Consider the following 18,143-nt stretch of genomic DNA (forward strand, 5'->3'; position numbering starts at 1 on the left):
ATTTAGGTCTGGACTTTGACTAAGCCATTCTAACACATGAATACAATTTGATCTAAACTGTTCCATTGTAGCTCTGGTGTATGTTTAGGGTTCTTATCCTGCTAAATGGTGAACCTCTACCCCAGTCTCAATTTTTGGACTCTCCAACAGCCTTTCTTCCTAAAAAGAAAACATCTCCACAGCATGATGCTAAAAGTGTCATCTGACCAGAGCAGCTTCTTCCACATTTTGCTTTGTTTCGACATACCTTGTGCTTTATTTCAACGATGGCCAGATTTTTGGAATGCATAACTAATAGCTATTCTGTTGATAGTTTGTTGATGGATCTCTGCAGCTCCTCCAGAGTTACCATGGAACTCTTGGTAGCTTCTCCAAGTAATTATCTTGCCCAGCTAACAACCACATTACAAGCTTACAGTTAAGCTATACTCCTTTCAGCTTTGTACGATGGACTGAACAGAGTTCTGTGAGATGCTCTAAGCTGATGGTATTGTTTATAGCCTAACTTGCTTTAAATTTCTCCACAACTATCTACCTGACCTCCCTGCTGAGTTCCTTGGTCATCATGAAGCTTTTTGTTCACTATTGTTTTCTAACAAACCTCTGGGACCTTTGGTGAACAGCTGGATTTATACTGCGATCACATTACATACAGGTGGACTCTGTTTACTAATTTAGTGACTTTTAAAGACCCTTGATTACAATGGATTTTATTTTGGATATCAAAGTAAAGGGGGCTGAATTAAAAATGCACACCACACTTTTAAGCTTTTTACTTGTTAAAAAAAGATGAAACCTGTATTTTTTCTTATTTGAATGTATATTTCTTTGCACTACAATTATGCACTACTTTCTGTTGGTCTACTGCATAAAAGCCCAATAAATACATTGAGGTTTGTGGTTGTAATTTGATAAAATGGGGAAAAGTCTATTAGGTAAGAATACCACAAATTATTGTGTTTAAGGTCAATTATTGGGTTTTGGGCCTAATTACTATAAGCATGGCAACCACACATGCTAAAAGAATACTGCAACTCTCAGATATTCTTGAACTTGTATGCCTGCCTACATTTTGCTGAAATCTTATTTTATTGTTCTAAACTCTAGCTAAACTGCTGTTACAGTGGGAGTTGGGTTGTACGGAAGAAACCACAGAAATGTCACAGGTCCTGATACACAGTTGGTTGCCCCTTGAATGTGTCACATGTTGACAGGACCCGCACTTGAGACCGGTCATGACATTCAAGTGGCGTGATGGTCTAAGACAAAGGGGTTGGGACAGTGTGCAGGGGAGCAGGCTGGGTCAGATTAGGGCCACTGGGTTTGACTATAACTGTGTACCTGGAGCGCTCAGACAGCATTTTGAGAAGGAAGGCTAACAAGCTCTCCGCCCCTCTGAAACAAGAAGCAGAAGCAAGAAAGAAGCACCCTGGGATTAGAAGCATTAAAACATATCCTGCATTTCATACAGTGTTAGGTCAAATGGGAAAACTTCACAAAGGGGGAAGATAAACTTCATTACGTTAAAGCAATATCTGTGAGTAATATTAGCCCATTTATCATGAGACACTGTTATGTAAGAAGAAATAAAATGACAAGAATATATAAACAAGCAAGAAGGAGAGTAAATGAATTACGGAGCTTTTTCATAAGTTGGCAGGAGACGACTACAGTGCACGCGATCAATCACACAGCAAATTTCACAGCCTCAATCTGATTACTTGGAAGCTGAAGCCAGGGGTTTCTTTGAGGGCAGATCTCACTTTCGCTTTTCCAAAACATGCCCAAAGCTGTCTCTAACACCCTCAAATGAGTACTTACAAACATCTAAACCTCACTGCAGCAGGCCATTTAATTATCAGGGATATGCTGTCAGTCATCTATCCTCATACAAAATCTACAGAGAAGGAGGAATTTCTGAACTTTTCTAAACGACTGCATACGTTTCTCTGCCTGGGCGACAGTTCTAGTAGCTGCTCTGTGGATGGTGTGACAGATTGTTGCTTGGCTCCCAACAGAGAGGCTGATCTGTCAGAGGCCCAGCAACACAATCCACAGAGACCCGACATCAGATGAATGATCAATAACGACATGTGTCAAGTGTATTATGTCAGCGGCTTCATTGAGCTTATTTATTTTGTGGCTGTCTGCTTCAATCAAGACCAGTTTATAAACTCTGGGTGAGCCAGACAATGCAGAGACTCTGAAAGGAAATTGCTCCAACAGCCTGGTTCACACCTTGTGCTAACAGGCAGAAATAATCACAAGCACCAAGCCTAAAATACCAAGGTTCATACCTTGTTTTAAACATATCTTCAAAGCACCTTTAGTCACTCTTAAGGCCCATGTCCTAAGAAAAACAGATTTTCTTATTTTCAGCCACTGCGTTTGTAAAAGCAATAGGCATGGGCTGATATGAACATCTACAGTACCATAGTTGCACAATATTAAGCTATCAACATAATGATTTGAAACAAAAATGTACACAATAAGCTATCTGCCCATATTTATAACAGCTTGCCGATCAGCTTGTAACTTGCCAGCTGTAGTTTGAAATCAGCGTAACATTAAAACAAGGGATTGTTGGAATTTATTAAGTTTTCACACCTTGTCTATTTTATATAAGTGTAATAAACACAAAGTTGCTTCTTGTTGTGCAGAAACAAGCAGGGAAGGGGCGACACTGCATCACTCTGCTTTATGTTTTCTTTGGCATCTCATGAATGCACTTTAAACCTTAAGAAAGGTATGATGGATAACTATTGGTTTTGGAAATGTAACTTTGAGAAACCTCAGTAGACCTTGATACCAGTAATCTGCTCATGCCTTAAGAGAACATTTTAAAGTTAGAGATGCACAGAGAAATCAGCTGCTGACCAGAATTAAATGATTTTCAGATCCAATTGCCCTAGCTGGTCACTCAAGCGTTTTGTACACATCTGTTAGCACGTTATGCACCCTGTTGTTCCCGACTATGTTTATTTTATAATGGACACTGGGTTTTTCTTATAAAGGCAATTTACTATGTATTACTGCTCCTTTTATCTTTGTCAGGTTGCACATTGAAAAAAAGGAATTTGCTCTTGAGGATTAATAAAATAATTCTGATTCTAATGATTGGCCTGTCCGAAATCCAATAATCGGATCTTTTCCCGTCAGTGAATGCACCATACCTAGGTGCTAACAACAACACTCTTTGGTTTGAAAGTTGTTACAGAAGGAAGAAGACTAAAAGTTAGCTATTTGCACCATTGGTGATGTGTATAAAAAAAAGTCAACTGAAACATAAATTGTGTTGAAATCTATTGAAAATGACACTTTTGTGTTGTGCTGGCTCTTTATTTAGGCTACTATAAAATAAGACTGAAACTTCAGCATGTGCTGGTCATTTTGCTCCTTCTCCATTTTGTACATTTACTACTTTTTAGACAAAGTATGTCAATTTGTGCCTGCCTTGTTGACATTTTGTTGACTTCTCTAAAGGGGAGTTTGATTTATCTTTATTAGGTTTCAAGCCTTTGTCTGTTAAATAACATGCTGGATTTGGAAATATTAGCAGCCTTTCAGAGTTACAGTAAGGCTATACTTTCTCTAGAGAATACAGACAGAGACTGATGCTTACAGTTAATAATTACAACCAGATAATCAAGGAAACACTCTACCACACTGGCTGAAAGACTTTAAAAAATATTTGAATGATCTTTATTTCACTTGTTTCAGATAAATCGTTTAAAATTATTATTCACAGGTTAAAGCTTTACCAGAAAGCAACGGTAAAAAAATCGGCCACAAATCTATGATCAGTCGGTGCATCTCTAATCAAACCGCGACTAAACCTTTCTAGTTTGTAAATACATACATCAGATGTTAAAAAGACAAAGGAAGCATTAAAGGGGGAGTTTTTAAGCTTTGCATAGTTGAAACAATTAGTTTTCGTGATGTTGTCCTTGTTTTTAGATGATCTCATTCGTGCTCTCTTGAGGCCTTTCTCTGCCTCTCACAGACTCACCCACACTCTGATATGTTGGGAGGTCCCTCAGTGCAGGTGGCATCATCATCACCATCAGCATCAGCTGTCTTCATGCTCACTGGGAGCTTGCAGCTGGACTGTGTACGTGTCTGTCCACAGGCCTCGGAGCTGGGCCCCAGCTCTGGCCCTGTGCTGCTCGTCTGGGGGATGGTGTACACCTTGGAGGAGTCAGTGGACATACAGTACCTGGCACCGCGGGCCAAGGGACTGCCGGAGTGGTGTGAGCCACTGATTGAACAGCAAGAATAAAGCATAACGTAACTCAAACGTGACCAAAACAATGACTGAAAATCAATAACAGGCACAAAAAGGGAAACAATGGGAAATAATGATGATGATAATAATAATAATAATAATCATAATAATAATAACAAAAACAAAAAGAAGCATTAGCAATAAAAAAGCATGGCTGCTGGCAACACAACCCCGGCAGATGTATGGAAATCCGCCAATTGGATGATTTCTTATTAGCTCAGAATGGTTCATGAATGGTCAGCATTGCAATCAGCTAAGATGACACAATCCCCTCCAAATAAAGAAAGTCCCATCTACCTTCCCTTTAACCTACTTCACCAGATGACTCAGTTCCAGTCTGTCATCCGAGTATTCCTGGTGAACTTTGTCCTTTCAATATTTCATCAAATATCAAATGACAAACTACATTTACGGTTCAGTGCATTTAACCACAAATAGGCATTTCCTCCTCTTGCTCTTGGTACTTTGCAGAGGTTCCTCAGACATCTGCTGCTGTGACCCCTGCTGATTTATAGGTCTCCAAGCATAACAAGTAAAGCAACTTACACACTACTACATATGCGGGCAACTGTTTCTAATCATGTTATTCGGATGAATTCACCCTTGAAATTAAGATCAGTTGGTCAAAGTAATAACTTGTTTGCTGACAGACATATTACTTCAGCAACGGCTTTGTACTGCTGTTACAAAATCTAATCATCGTGAACATGGTGGTCAGCAAATTCCAACTTATAATGACTGCTTTTGCTTTGTGAATATCATGTAAAAATAAGCTGCTGTCATTCGTAGGCCACATTCCGCTGGGGATTTCCCTTTATTAATTTTCCCTTTATAATGATGGCTGACAGTTTGGATTTCATGTCTTTTGGCTGCTGAGGAGTTATGACTGCTCAAATAAAAGTTAAACAATAATGAACTCCGTAAAGATGTCAACTTCACAGCTGTAGAACTTTAAATATGTCTAAAGAAATTATGGGAAAATGCTCTGTCACTTTTGTTTGTTGGGAATTCTGAACACTCCCTAAATGTGTAAAAACCAGAGTTTTTCCAGCTTTCAATTGCTGAGGCATACTGAGTAATCTTTGCACCTCTCAGCTGGATGTAACTATGGTCTAAAAGCCACAAATGCTTCATTTGTGTTCTGTTATTATATAATACATGCATAGCTGTAAAAAGATATTTGATCCCTTTCAGATTTCTTCAGTTGTTTTTTTTGTCACTTTCTCAGATCATCCAAATCAAGGCAAGTAAAAAAAAAAAGGTAAGATGTTATTTAATAAGAGAAAAAACAATCTAACCAACCCGGCCCTATGTGTGATTAACCACATTATTTCTGTTCAGTTTCACTGAACTTGTACAGTGAAAAAAAAAAATCACCTAAATAGAGCCTGAAGTAGTGTTCACCAATATGAAGTTGGTCTAAAGATCTGAAAAGGTAGCACATCATGACTCAATATAAATAAAATTAATAAACTTCAAAATAAAAATCCAAATGAATTGAATCTATCAGTCAGAAAATGAGTTACAAAGCTATTTTGACTTTGGCAAAATCACATTGGGAGCCACTATTCATGAATGGTGAAAACATGGAACAGTGGGGAATCTTCCCAGGGGTGGCCAACCTACCAAAATTACTCCAAGAGAACATAGACGGTCTCTTAAGAAGGTCGCCAAACTACGAAGAACAGTGTTTAAATCATTGCAGGCATTGGTTGCCTCAGTTAAGGTGAACAATCAGATATAATATGGCCAAAAATGGCATCCATAAGAGAGCCCCAAGGTCAAAACCACTGCTTGCTGATCAAAAGTGCTCATCTCAGATTTAAAGCAACATACAGGTCCTTCTCAAAATATTAGCATATTGTGATAAAGTTCATTATTTTCCATAATGTCATGATGAAAATTTAACATTCATATATTTTAGATTCATTGCACACTAACTGAAATATTTCAGGTCTTTTATTGTCTTAATACGGATAATTTTGGCATACAGCTCATGAAAACCCAAAATTCCTATCTCACAATATTAGCATATCATTAAAAGGGTCTCTAAACGAGCTATGAACCTAATCATCTGAATCAACGAGTTAACTCTAAACACCTGCAAAAGATTCCTGAGGCCTTTAAAACTCCCAGCCTGGTTCATCACTCAAAACCCCAATCATGGGTAAGACTGCCGACCTGACTGCTGTCCAGAAGGCCACTATTGACACCCTCAAGCAAGAGGGTAAGACACAGAAAGACATTTCTGAACGAATAGGCTGTTCCCAGAGTGCTGTATCAAGGCACCTCAGTGGGAAGTCTGTGGGAAGGAAAAAGTGTGGCAGAAAACGCTGCACAACGAGAAGAGGTGACCGGACCCTGAGGAAGATTGTGGAGAAGGGCCGATTCCAGACCTTGGGGGACCTGCGGAAGCAGTGGACTGAGTCTGGAGTAGAAACATCCAGAGCCACCGTGCACAGGCGTGTGCAGGAAATGGGCTACAGGTGCCGCATTCCCCAGGTCAAGCCACTTTTGAACCAGAAACAGCGGCAGAAGCGCCTGACCTGGGCTACAGAGAAGCAGCACTGGACTGTTGCTCAGTGGTCCAAAGTACTTTTTTCGGATGAAAGCAAATTCTGCATGTCATTCGGAAATCAAGGTGCCAGAGTCTGGAGGAAGACTGGGGAGAAGGAAATGCCAAAATGCCAGAAGTCCAGTGTCAAGTACCCACAGTCAGTGATGGTCTGGGGTGCCGTGTCAGCTGCTGGTGTGTTTTATCAAGGGCAGGGTCAATGCAGCTAGCTATCAGGAGATTGTGGAGCACTTCATGCTTCCATCTGCTGAAAAGCTTTATGGAGATGAAGATTTCATTTTTCAGCACGACCTGGCACCTGCTCACAGTGCCAAAACCACTGGTAAATGGTTTACTGACCATGGTATCACTGTGCTCAATTGGCCTGCCAACTCTCCTGACCTGAACCCCATAGAGAATCTGTGGGATATTGTGAAGAGAACGTTGAGAGACTCAAGACCCAACACTCTGGATGAGCTAAAGGCCGCTATCGAAGCATCCTGGGCCTCCATAAGACCTCAGCAGTGCCACAGGCTGATTGCCTCCATGCCACGCCGCATTGAAGCAGTCATTTCTGCAAAAGGATTCCCGACCAAGTAATGAGTGCATAACTGTACATGATTATTTGAAGGTTGACGTTTTTTGTATTAAAAACACTTTTCTTTTATTGGTCGGATGAAATATGCTAATTTTGTGAGATAGGAATTTTGGGTTTTCATGAGCTGTATGCCAAAATCATCCGTATTAAGACAATAAAAGACCTGAAATATTTCAGTTAGTGTGCAATGAATCTAAAATATATGAATGTTAAATTTACATCAGGACATTATGGAAAATAATGAACTTTATCACAATATGCTAATATTTTGAGAAGGACCTGTATATCTTGATGATTTACGCTGCAGGGCAATGATCCAAACCAGACCAACAAATTCACCTGTGGGCCAGAATTTCACCATATTAAGTTCTGCAAGTTATCTCCAACACTTGATGGCAATTGTTGCTGCCAAAGGTGGCAAAGCAGTTTTGGTTGCAATTACTCTTTCACATAGGGTCAGGTTGTTTTGAACAGCCTTTTTCCCTAAATAGATCTGATAAAATTGCAAAAAAAAGTGCTTCAACACAGCTGGATAAGCCCAGGTGGTAGATCAGCAGACTTTGAGCATGACCAGGTGAATAGAAGGTCAGTGAACAGATACAGGCCATTAGTTGTGCACATGTTTCTGCAGATACCTGTATGTGTTTGACAGAACAGATACAGTATCGGGCTCAATAGTTTGGCAGCAGTGGTGTTTGTGTGTTTCTGTCGATTGTATTCCAGCTCAGTGGATTTTGCTGTGAGCTATGTGCCATAGCAACAGGTGTGAATTTCCAATGCACGCAAATGACCCAGCAGTGACCCAGCAGGGATTGAGCAAAAATGCAAAGTAAATACCTATAAATATGAAAAAGTAACAAAACCAACCACAGACGAAGAATATTTCTATTTTTCTTTTTATAGATGGTAAACATGGGGCTTCTGTGTTTAATGTTACCTTTTACCTGGACAAAATCACTGAAGGAACTGTTGCTGTAATCTACTTTGTATACCCATTGCTTTCATTCCAAAAGAAAGCAGTCTTGGCTCAGTGCTTCCATGTTTTACTGTCTCGTTCCTGAACTTACTCAGTGATAACGCTTTATATGCAAACATATCTGTGCATTTTTACCTGGACAAAACCAATAAATGAGCTGTTTACGTAGTTTACTCTCTGTACTTTTCTTTTCATAGAAAGTACTCCCTGGCTCAGTGATTTTGTGCTTGGTTGTGAGTTTTTCCTTGGTGAAGTCACTAACAGAGTGCTTGCTACTATTAACTCAGTGTACTATACTTCTCTTTCCTATAGAAAGTACTCCTGACTCAGTAATTCTGTGATTACCTGTGACTCCTTCCTGGAAGGGACCTTTTCTATGGAAAGTAGTCCTGGCTCTGTGAGTCTGTGTTTACATACATCGCTCAAGGTTCCTGTTTTTTGCTGTCTCCTTTGCTTCATTTAACCTCCTGCAGGACACAGCCAAGGGCTGCTCATATTGAACTTAATTATGCTAAAGTTTCTTCAGCATAACTATGTTAACTAGTTGAAAGGTTGACAATTCTTTTCATTGTTACCACATGCTAAATCAAAATAAGGGACTGCTAAAAAATGTATATGAATAAAAATGTATATGAAGTTGACCTGTTGTGAATCGGTGCAACATAAAAAACTGAATTGATTCAAAATGACAACGTATAAGCAAAACTAAAGACTTAAGTGTCAGGTCTTCTCTTTGGCCTGTTTTTTTTAAATCCTGGATGAATTACTGTCATTATTGTCTTCATTCAAGGTTTTTCAAAGTTGGGCAAATGCAAATTATCCTTATTCTATATTTTAGTTTATTTGAAATCTCTCTTCATAATGTCCCACATCTGTTTCTTGTTACAATGCTTCTGCAAACCCAGCATCGACCAAAAAAACAAAAAAGTCACCTTTAATGCTAAAAACATTATTATAAAGCTTTGCTGCCATTAGGAAGAAATCAAAACATTAGCCTTTCTTTTACTGTACCTTGAATGAGACGAAATCTCGCTGAGGTCTCCAATACTGCCCTCTGTCACATGACTAGATATGATGGCTGAAGCGAAGCCCTGCTGCAGGTATAATTTCCCATGATCCTCCTCTGTCATTTCGTCCTCATGGAGCTCGGAGACCCAAGGGTGTCCCTGTTCCCCAACCCTGCCCTGCAGCAACACCCGGGCTCCGGGGGGCACGCACGGATTAGTGTCTATGCCGCTGTCTGTGGAGGCCCCTTTGATGTAGGTGAGGCCCAGCATTTCTGGGTCCATCAGGTCCCCAGAGCCAAAGTGCTTATCATCACTGTTGCTGGACGCGTTGCTTGAAAGAGTATTGCTACTTGAGTGGCTTGAGTTTTTATCACCAGTCTAATAGAGAGAGGGAAAGGGCAAGAGGGGTGAAGGAAAAAGAAAAATGTAACTGGGTCAGATAATTGCAGATGGTTCTTATAGTTGATGTGTGAGATGATGAGGCTTTCATCCACTGGGCCTTATCTGTTTCCATTGTGTCTTTGACTCACACAGCTTATTTTTAAAAGGCATTCGAGCCTTTCAACAAGCTGATGGTAATAAGAAAGAAGTACTACAAGCTGAATATGCTGAAAATTTAAATCACACAGGTGCGTGCAGGCCACCTTATCATTGTTAAACTGCCTCTGCTGCTACCAGGTTCTTTCATGTTGCACAAAAGACCCATGTATGCTGAACCCCCAGTGACAAGAGGAACTATCCCACCCCATCATGCAATAAGGAGCACACTGCATTTTTGAATTGTCCCACGTAGGCTCTCAGCCTACAGAGACCATTCACATCCTACATAGTTTTTTTAAGATTTTGGTGCAATCTTAATCCCGTGTTAAGGGAGCCCGAGAGACAACCAAAGTAAACTCTGAGTGAAATGAGATACATAAATTTCAGTTTTAGGAAAATATGAATTTTTAGGGGATTGACCTGACACTCCTTTTTTATTATGTTATACTTAACATTGCTAAATCATGGATGCAACTTTAAACAAATCAAGTCAAAAGCATTTGAAAAAAAAACGAGCTCTGTGCATTAGGGTAAACGATGCCAAGAGGAAGATAACATTTTTTATGCACAAAGCCTTGGTTAATGCAAGCATGGCTAAAAGCACCGACTGACAGAAAGGAGCAGTTAGTTGAACTTGCCAGCCACCATAATCAAAGAACAAGGAAAAAAAACAGTTGATGTTGAGCGACAAAAACTGAAAAAAACATTATAAAAATGGACAGGGGAGACTAAAGGTACTAAAACATCAAAGGTTTTATTCAAATCTGCCCTAGAAAATTTAATTTGATCATTTAGAAATTTAGAAAGGTTTTTAATTAAACCAAGACTAGTTACCTCTGACTAGGTTAATCATGTTGAACTTTGAATTGTAAATCTGTAGTCTTACTCAATAGACCAAATAGATGTATCAAAAGCTGACGTGAAAGGCATACAATAACATTTTATTTACAAGGATAGTATGTTTACATTCTGGCTCTCCCCACGAGCCTAAAGAATGTTGCAGAAAAGAAAATAATAAAAGTTTCTTATTGGCTGCCTAGCACAACGTAGCCACAATTGATTGGTTGATCACGGCATTGTGACAACTCTTTCCCAAGGAAGTTGCCAGCTACCAAGGCAGTTGAGTTCTAAAACTCAGACAGAAAAATATAACCTCAGGACAAACCAGAGGTTTTGCCCAGGCGAGTCAGAACAAAGTTCCTGATCAAGTTCTTAGATTTGTTTGCACTAAATGTTTTGTCTGCATTGTGTGCTTTGACATGTTTGGCTAACTGCTTTGTGAAACACTAATAATGTCCACAATTTGATCAAATATCTGTCAGCTTGAGTCAACCAAAATGATTGCAAAGAAGACATTCACCCTGGAAAGCTTGTTTGGGGAGTCCTTTCCTCCTTCTCTTTGCTTCAGAGGATTCAGGATCTTTGTGGAAGGGATGTGCCATTTGGCCTCTGTGAAGAACAATAAAAATCAATATTTAAAAGCTAGTAAATAAGAAAAAACAACATCAGTAATAAAAGCCCTACATTATTCCGCTTTCATTGTACAATATGTTTATGTAACATAAGACATGAATCTTGATTGCATTAATAAACATATTAGATTCACCTGCAGATCTTGTTCTCTCCAGGGTGGGCTCTCTGTCCCTGCGGATTTCTCCATCCCCTCCTTGGATGTCCCCTGTCCGCTCATGCAGTATAGGCGAGGGACACCTGGAAAAAGCAAAAAAAAAAAAAAAAAAGGACTTCAAATGGTTTTCAATCTATTGTGCGAGCTTTGCTTTCTGGTCAAAGAAAGGCTTCAAAAGGCCTACCAAGATTTTAAAGCAATTAGCTCAAGTTTCTTTAAGGTCAAATCACTTCAGCTTATAAAAGAATAAAGTAGCTGCCAGACAGCACTGGCGAGAGGCCTGTTTTCATTCAGTTCAACATGCCAAGCTGTTCCTTGCTCTTGACAAAAGGGAAAGAAAATCAAATTTTTCAATGCACATCTTAATTAACGCTTCAAGGGCTAATCGGGGTTACAGCAGAAGAACAGGGGCCGCAGTGTCTCGTTATCTTTAACAAAGACTCTAACTGGAGATCAGTCATCTGGTCTGTGGGTCTGCATTGGGGCAGCTCTGAGAAGGCTCAGCGGTCCTCAATAGATCAGTGCACCTTTGAGGCCTCTGGTAGCAAATCAGTAGAGGGAGGCTACAGCTCTAATCAAGGTCTGAAACTATTTACACAAGTAAGTACAGAAGTGGAGTCTCCTAAGCCTGACAAATATCATGCCTGCACAGTCTGCAGCCTCAGATGAAATCCTTTGTGTTTATATTCAAACTGATTTAAATAAAAAAAAGTAATGTAATATAGCGTTCTGCTTAGAAATATACACACACCCATCATGGGCATGAATATGACATTAATTGGGGGTTTATCATCATGAATTTCAACCATCATTCATCTGATCTAAGCTGTCACACTTAGATGTAAGGAAATCTGTAAGGCTGCAGTGAAGCAACCCAACAAAGCCTATCATGAAGTGGAAGCTGCTTAAATATCATTGTCACTATCAACAGTAATTTGAGTATAGCATAACCAGGAACTGAGAAGGTGCTGACTCAGAACAAATCCTCCAAAACCTGCACCTTTAGCCTTGGCTGACATTTGCAATAGCCTCCATGGAAAAGCCAAATTTCCTTTTGGAAAAAAGTTTTTTTTTGGTCAAAATACACAAATACTGAGCTATTTGATCACAATGAGAAAACGTATGCTTAAAGAACACTTGTACCAACTGTTAAGCATGGTAGTGGTAGCATCTTGCTGTTGGACTGTTTCAGTGCTGGATCAGTGGAATTATTGGGAACAAGACATCCTCCAAATTTTTTAACTTCACTTTAATTTAAAAGAAAGACAGTTTAAGTTGGACACAGCTGCATGTTCCAACAGCACAATGATCCTAAACAGGCATCCGAACAAATTTAGGACAGGATACAGCTGGCTAACTTTGAATGTCTGGGATGGCCCTGACCTCAACCCCACTGGACAACATCGAGTCCGTAACTAATTTAATTGTACCAATTTTACAAAGACAAGCAGGGGAAAGTTGAGACAGAGCCTTGGCGATGGCTACAAAAAGTCTGCGTTTTGTCTGCAGGAAATATTAATAATATTAGTCATTTATTTTACCTTGTCTGCATAATAATAATAAAAACTAATATGACATTCACGCTGGTGAATAGAAGTAGACTTGTTCAAAATAGCCAAATAAAGAAGGTTTGATAATTTTTGATACAAATGCTGTGTACAAACAGATGTTTTAAAGTAAAAATACCGAACTCTGCTAGACCTACCAAAAATATTTATATTTAAGACAACCTTAATGTTCCAGCTAAACAAAGCAATGATTCCAAAAATATTAATAAAAAAAAAAAGATCTCATGTATGAAATTTGTGAAATACTATCTGCTCTCCTAAGCCGTTGAGTGCAATATAACAGTTGTACTGGATTATTTCCTGTAAGAAACATGTTACGACAAAAGTGGACGGATGATTTGGTCTATCATGCAGAAAAATTGCCATAATTTAGTAAAATTGCCTGGTCTTAAAAATAGTGGAAGCACTGATTGAAGCTGCATTTACAACAGTAAGAAAAAAAAGATATAATCATGGGGGTACTTTTTTATATAAAAAGAAAAAATAACTAATGTATGTTCCTTTTACCCATCATATCCGGGCTGCTGGGACCAGGTGCTGCTGCCGCATGGTCCTGGATCGCTGGAGGAGGATTGGTTACTGGGGGAGCTGCGGTAGTGCTGGTCTCCTTTGTTGCATATAGTGACCTGGGGATTCTCTATGTCCTGCAACATTCTGTAGAAACAGACACTTAAGGTTAGTAAAAGCTAAATGTCCTAATGCTACATTGAAGCTTGGGATGCTACATTTCTTCTTTAGACTGCTAATGTTAGCAATTTTTGCCTGACTGACGTAAAACATATAGGCTTTAATTTTAAGCACTTATCGACTGTCCGCCTACTTTTATTTATTAAAAATGTATGCAAAACCTGTTGAGGTTGTTCCTTGAAAAGCATATTACCCACACATTAACATTATCCCTGGGTTTTGCAGCAGAAAATTGTTTCTTTGCATATCTCCACAGAAAATGTTGGAGCTGTCAAGTAAAGGAGAGGGCGTCTTGTTCTCCAAAGACAAACACAAAAGAGATTAGTTCTGGTTATAAGCCGCAGAAAGTAATCCAGATGGTAACTCTCTGTATGCATGTAGCATGAGGGCAAAATGAGATTCTGAATTTACTCGGGCTTTAGATTCTTTCTTGAAAACTACCAACACATGGCTCAATAATTCAGTCTGGTCCTTTTTTTATTAGTGTTTTTTTTTTTTTTTTTTTACTTTTTCAGTGTAACCTGACCAAAGATATAATCACTGAAGTGGCTATACACCAACTTCTGCTAAAGAGATCATGCAATAAAAACCCCTGGAGCCTTACAACTTACAGTGTCATGCAAAAGTATTCATACTCCATGAACCTTTTCACATTTCTAAAACAGTGGTTGATTGGATTTGCGATGAAAACAAATACAATAACAAGGTTATGCAAAAGCACACGCTACTCTTCCTGCTAGATATGCAGCTAGATATGAAGTGGGATGATCCGTTTTTTCAAAATAAAAGATCTTTCAGAGTGTGATTGTCAACAAAATGGAAACAAATGACTGATTCTTTCTTTGATTTTTTTTTTTTATCTGGGTAAATCCTGAAAATAAATTCCCTTAGAGGCTGCAAAAAACGTTACCTTAGAGTAGCGATTCAACTTCCAGCAGGACAGAGACCTTAAATATGCACCCAGAGTTACAGTGGCACAGTCATACATAGTGTAGGCCAGGGGGCTAATTCAAGTCCAGATTTTTTCTCGTTCTATCTTGTAAAATTTTATTTAAAAAAAACTTTTGTTACCATCAAGTCAGGGGGTATTACAATTTTATGTAAGGCACTGTACTCATATATACTTAAAGTGTACTTTATTTAGGCTGGAAGAGTACTTTAGTCACTACAGAGAATAACAAATTAGGTATTTGTCATCATATTTGCTCTCCTTGTTTGGGACTTTAATGGAAAAACAAGCCGTCAAAACTAAATCCCTGCACACATCATCAAACGCATTAGTTTGATCGAAACATTCCCTCTCCTCCGCTGGGTCCTGGCGCTTTAATTTGAAACAGCAGTATGTGATTTTATATTCTCCTTTTCCTCCTCCCTAGAGATAAGATGTTCTGAGGAAGGGGATATCAAATGCAATATTCCTCTCTGTGGTGCAACAGCGTGTGTACAGACATGTTTTATATAGCACAGATTCAGGATTCAAGTCAACGTGAGGATGGGATTATACTTAATGGGGATGGTTTAAGCTGTGGATCCTTCCTCAAAGGGCACCTGAGAGAGACCTCCTGCCAAGTTTCTGTCATCAGTTATTGCTATCATTTAGGGAGCTAAAAGTTGCACATTTGAAGCATTTTTGGATTTGATACTTTCATTGCTATCTATTCCTAATGGTTTTAGTCATCTGCACAACTTCTTTGCATTTAAAATGATTGAGTCATCACTAAACATTAAGTGTTGTTCTTCATCAATTAGTCAAACTATTAAAAGAAATGACAATATAATATTTGTTGATTTATACCTGTAGAATATACTCCTGTATAATAACACCCCTTCGTTCTCCATCTCGCCTGCTCTACCACCAACACTCCTTCTGAGTCACTACACGTCATGGTCCTGGGAAGAGCGCTGTCTTTATTTCTGTAGTAATTGGATGAGATGAGCTGAGCTGAGCCGTGTCAGTGTCCCTATCACCTCCTCCTCAGCAGGGTGCAAGGAAGAGGGAGGGAGAGCAGAGAAAAGGGAGCCAGGGAGAAGGGGAGTTCTCCCACTTCCTGAGAGCCTGATTAGGTGGAGAAGGCGGCCTTTATCCAAGTATACTCAGAACAGGCAACACCAGGGGGGGTTGGTGACACACTGGAAAGGTTATCATGACTGTAGGGGTTTCATTAGACTGAACAAATCACTGCTTTACATGGCTCAATGGAGATGTCCAGAATAGGACAGGAACAAAGTCTGAGTGAGGCCTTATCATCTGAAGAGAGATAAAAGCAAGGTTGTGAATTCATTGGGCTAAAATGCTCTGTTTATTTGTATGCAAATAAGTAAACACAATAACAGCTCCTCAATGTGTCCCTGTGGCTCTTTTCTAAATGGGAAAAACAGAGTTCAAAGATTTTCTCGCATAGGATAGAGGGTGGTGATGTTTAATCATAGTTGCAAATACTTGAGCAGAAATGTCTAAAAACCTTTGTTTCCTCTCTTGATTTGTCTAACAAATGTTACAATCTCCCAGTTGTTATGGCCCCTCCAACCATCTTAACAGGATGATTAACCACATATCATTTTCATCGCAGCTTTCCTGTCTTGCTAAAAGGAAAGAAAGTTTTGTTAGCAAACCCTTTACTTAAGAGATGTCCCCATGAGCCAGTTGTCACACCAACAGCTTCAAAATCTAAAACAAAATTCAATTATACTGTTTCTGTAATTTAAAGGCATTTTAATGCTTATAAGAAAGACAAATTTGGATTGGAAATATTTTTGGTCATGAAAAACATGGACAGTCATGATGTGGAAAATCAAACACAGCCACCTTTCAAAATGGCTTAATTTAGCAGGTGTTTTATATTATGGCTTACATTTATGTATCAAAATATTAACCAGTAACTGTTATTACAGTATTATACCTGTGATAATCAATATGTTATTCTATTTTAGCAGCAGTAGGGATAATTGCTGCAGCTGAATACACATTTCTTGTGAGTGAAGGAAAAGCATAATAGCTTTCTTAGCCGGCTTTCTGGCAGCACTCAGCAACAGCTGGGGGATGGGCAGTACTGTGCAACTCTATGCTACACACAGCTGGAAATGACTCTGATAACTGTGGCACTTTCTCTGACTTCTTATCAAAACAAACGATTTTAAACCCCTAACTTTTTAAAACCAAGATACCGATAACCGTCTCAGGCCTAGCTGAGAACTAGTCCACATAGAATCTGGTTAAAGAGGTCTTGGACTCAAGAGAAACAGGCCATTTTTAAGGCTAATGAAATAAAAGCAAACCCTAAGAGATTACATGAACAGTAGGAGTGGACAAATCAACAAACTGTGTTGGATCTGCCAAAGCAAATTAATGTGGTGGATCACGCAGGAATATTACAATAGGTAAAACAGCATTCAGTGAAGACATCTCAAAAGAAAACTGTTGGACCACTTATTGTGCTGAATATTGGACCATTTGCACCCTGCTGGATGCTACCAGGCCGTTTGGCATCATCGGCGATTTTGTATCCCAGGATAGCCCGCTACTACGAATCCCAGCGGCCACCGCGGCTGACATGACGGGGCGTCCCAAGTCTGACGTCACGGAAAGCATAAATGAAGGTGGCCCCTTTAAAGCTTTGCTTTTCACGCTGGAAACCGGACCAGTAACTGAAGCGCATCTCTGGAGAAGAAGAGGTCCCACGTGGATTCTTCATTTATTCTCCTTCGTTGGCCAACGAAAAATTCATAAAAGAGGTTTCTGGAATGAGAAGGCCAGAAATTTCACTTTGCCGATCGAAGACGTGAGTTTAACACGTAACCAAAAACCACGGAGTTTCAAGGAGACGCAACTTTCCCTCCTTGTTTGGTTCTAGTCGACTGCTGACGGTCAGATCATATTTTTCCTTTTCGCCAAGGAGGCCAAAAGACGGAGATTGACCACTTTCTTGGAGTATCCGCGGACGCGTGGAACTCTTCAACCCCCTTTTTTTTCTCTCTCACTCGCTGCCCCAGAAGGAAGACTTCAACAAGTAAAATCCACCTTTTATTTTTATTTCTTTATTAGGAATAGTTTGGGCAGGATAGAGGAGGTTTTAGTGCGATGTAGAATCACTTAGAGTCTTAGAGTCTAATGTGTTCTGAATTGTATGTGCATGCCATTGTTCTTTTGAAACGTAATTACTGTTGTTTTCTGAGGCCGCTGAGTCTCGTAAGATTGTGCTTTTACTGTGCGAACACCTGAGAGCAGGTGCGCTGTGAAACTGGACTGCTATAATAACCTTATGGTGAAAATCAACCATTCTCTTTGTCTTCAAATTTCCTGC

At 39.4% G+C, this 18,143-nt stretch overlaps 1 protein-coding gene across 4 annotated transcripts in view; it reads right to left on the reverse strand.

Annotated features, from left to right (window-relative positions):
* Positions 1 to 18,143, reverse strand: part of LOC124858976 (signal-induced proliferation-associated 1-like protein 2) — an 89,240-nt gene that overhangs the window by 21,620 nt on the left and 49,477 nt on the right. For 2 of the 4 annotated variants that reach the window (XM_047351337.1, XM_047351335.1), the window contains exons 10-15: positions 13,663 to 13,809; positions 11,567 to 11,670; positions 11,321 to 11,409; positions 9,425 to 9,798; positions 4,010 to 4,258; positions 1,342 to 1,395 (exon numbers count right to left, since the gene is read on the reverse strand). In XM_047351337.1, the coding sequence (XP_047207293.1) occupies positions 1,342 to 1,395; positions 4,010 to 4,258; positions 9,425 to 9,798; positions 11,321 to 11,409; positions 11,567 to 11,670; positions 13,663 to 13,809 (1,017 nt within the window). The remainder of the gene's footprint in view (positions 1 to 1,341; positions 1,396 to 4,009; positions 4,259 to 9,424; positions 9,799 to 11,320; positions 11,410 to 11,566; positions 11,671 to 13,662; positions 13,810 to 18,143) is intronic. The other 2 variants (XM_047351336.1, XM_047351338.1) reach the window with 2 other exon arrangements.

The sequence above is a fragment of the Girardinichthys multiradiatus genome, chromosome 22 (genome assembly GCF_021462225.1).
Source record: "Girardinichthys multiradiatus isolate DD_20200921_A chromosome 22, DD_fGirMul_XY1, whole genome shotgun sequence".
Taxonomy (NCBI): Eukaryota; Metazoa; Chordata; class Actinopteri; order Cyprinodontiformes; family Goodeidae; genus Girardinichthys; species Girardinichthys multiradiatus.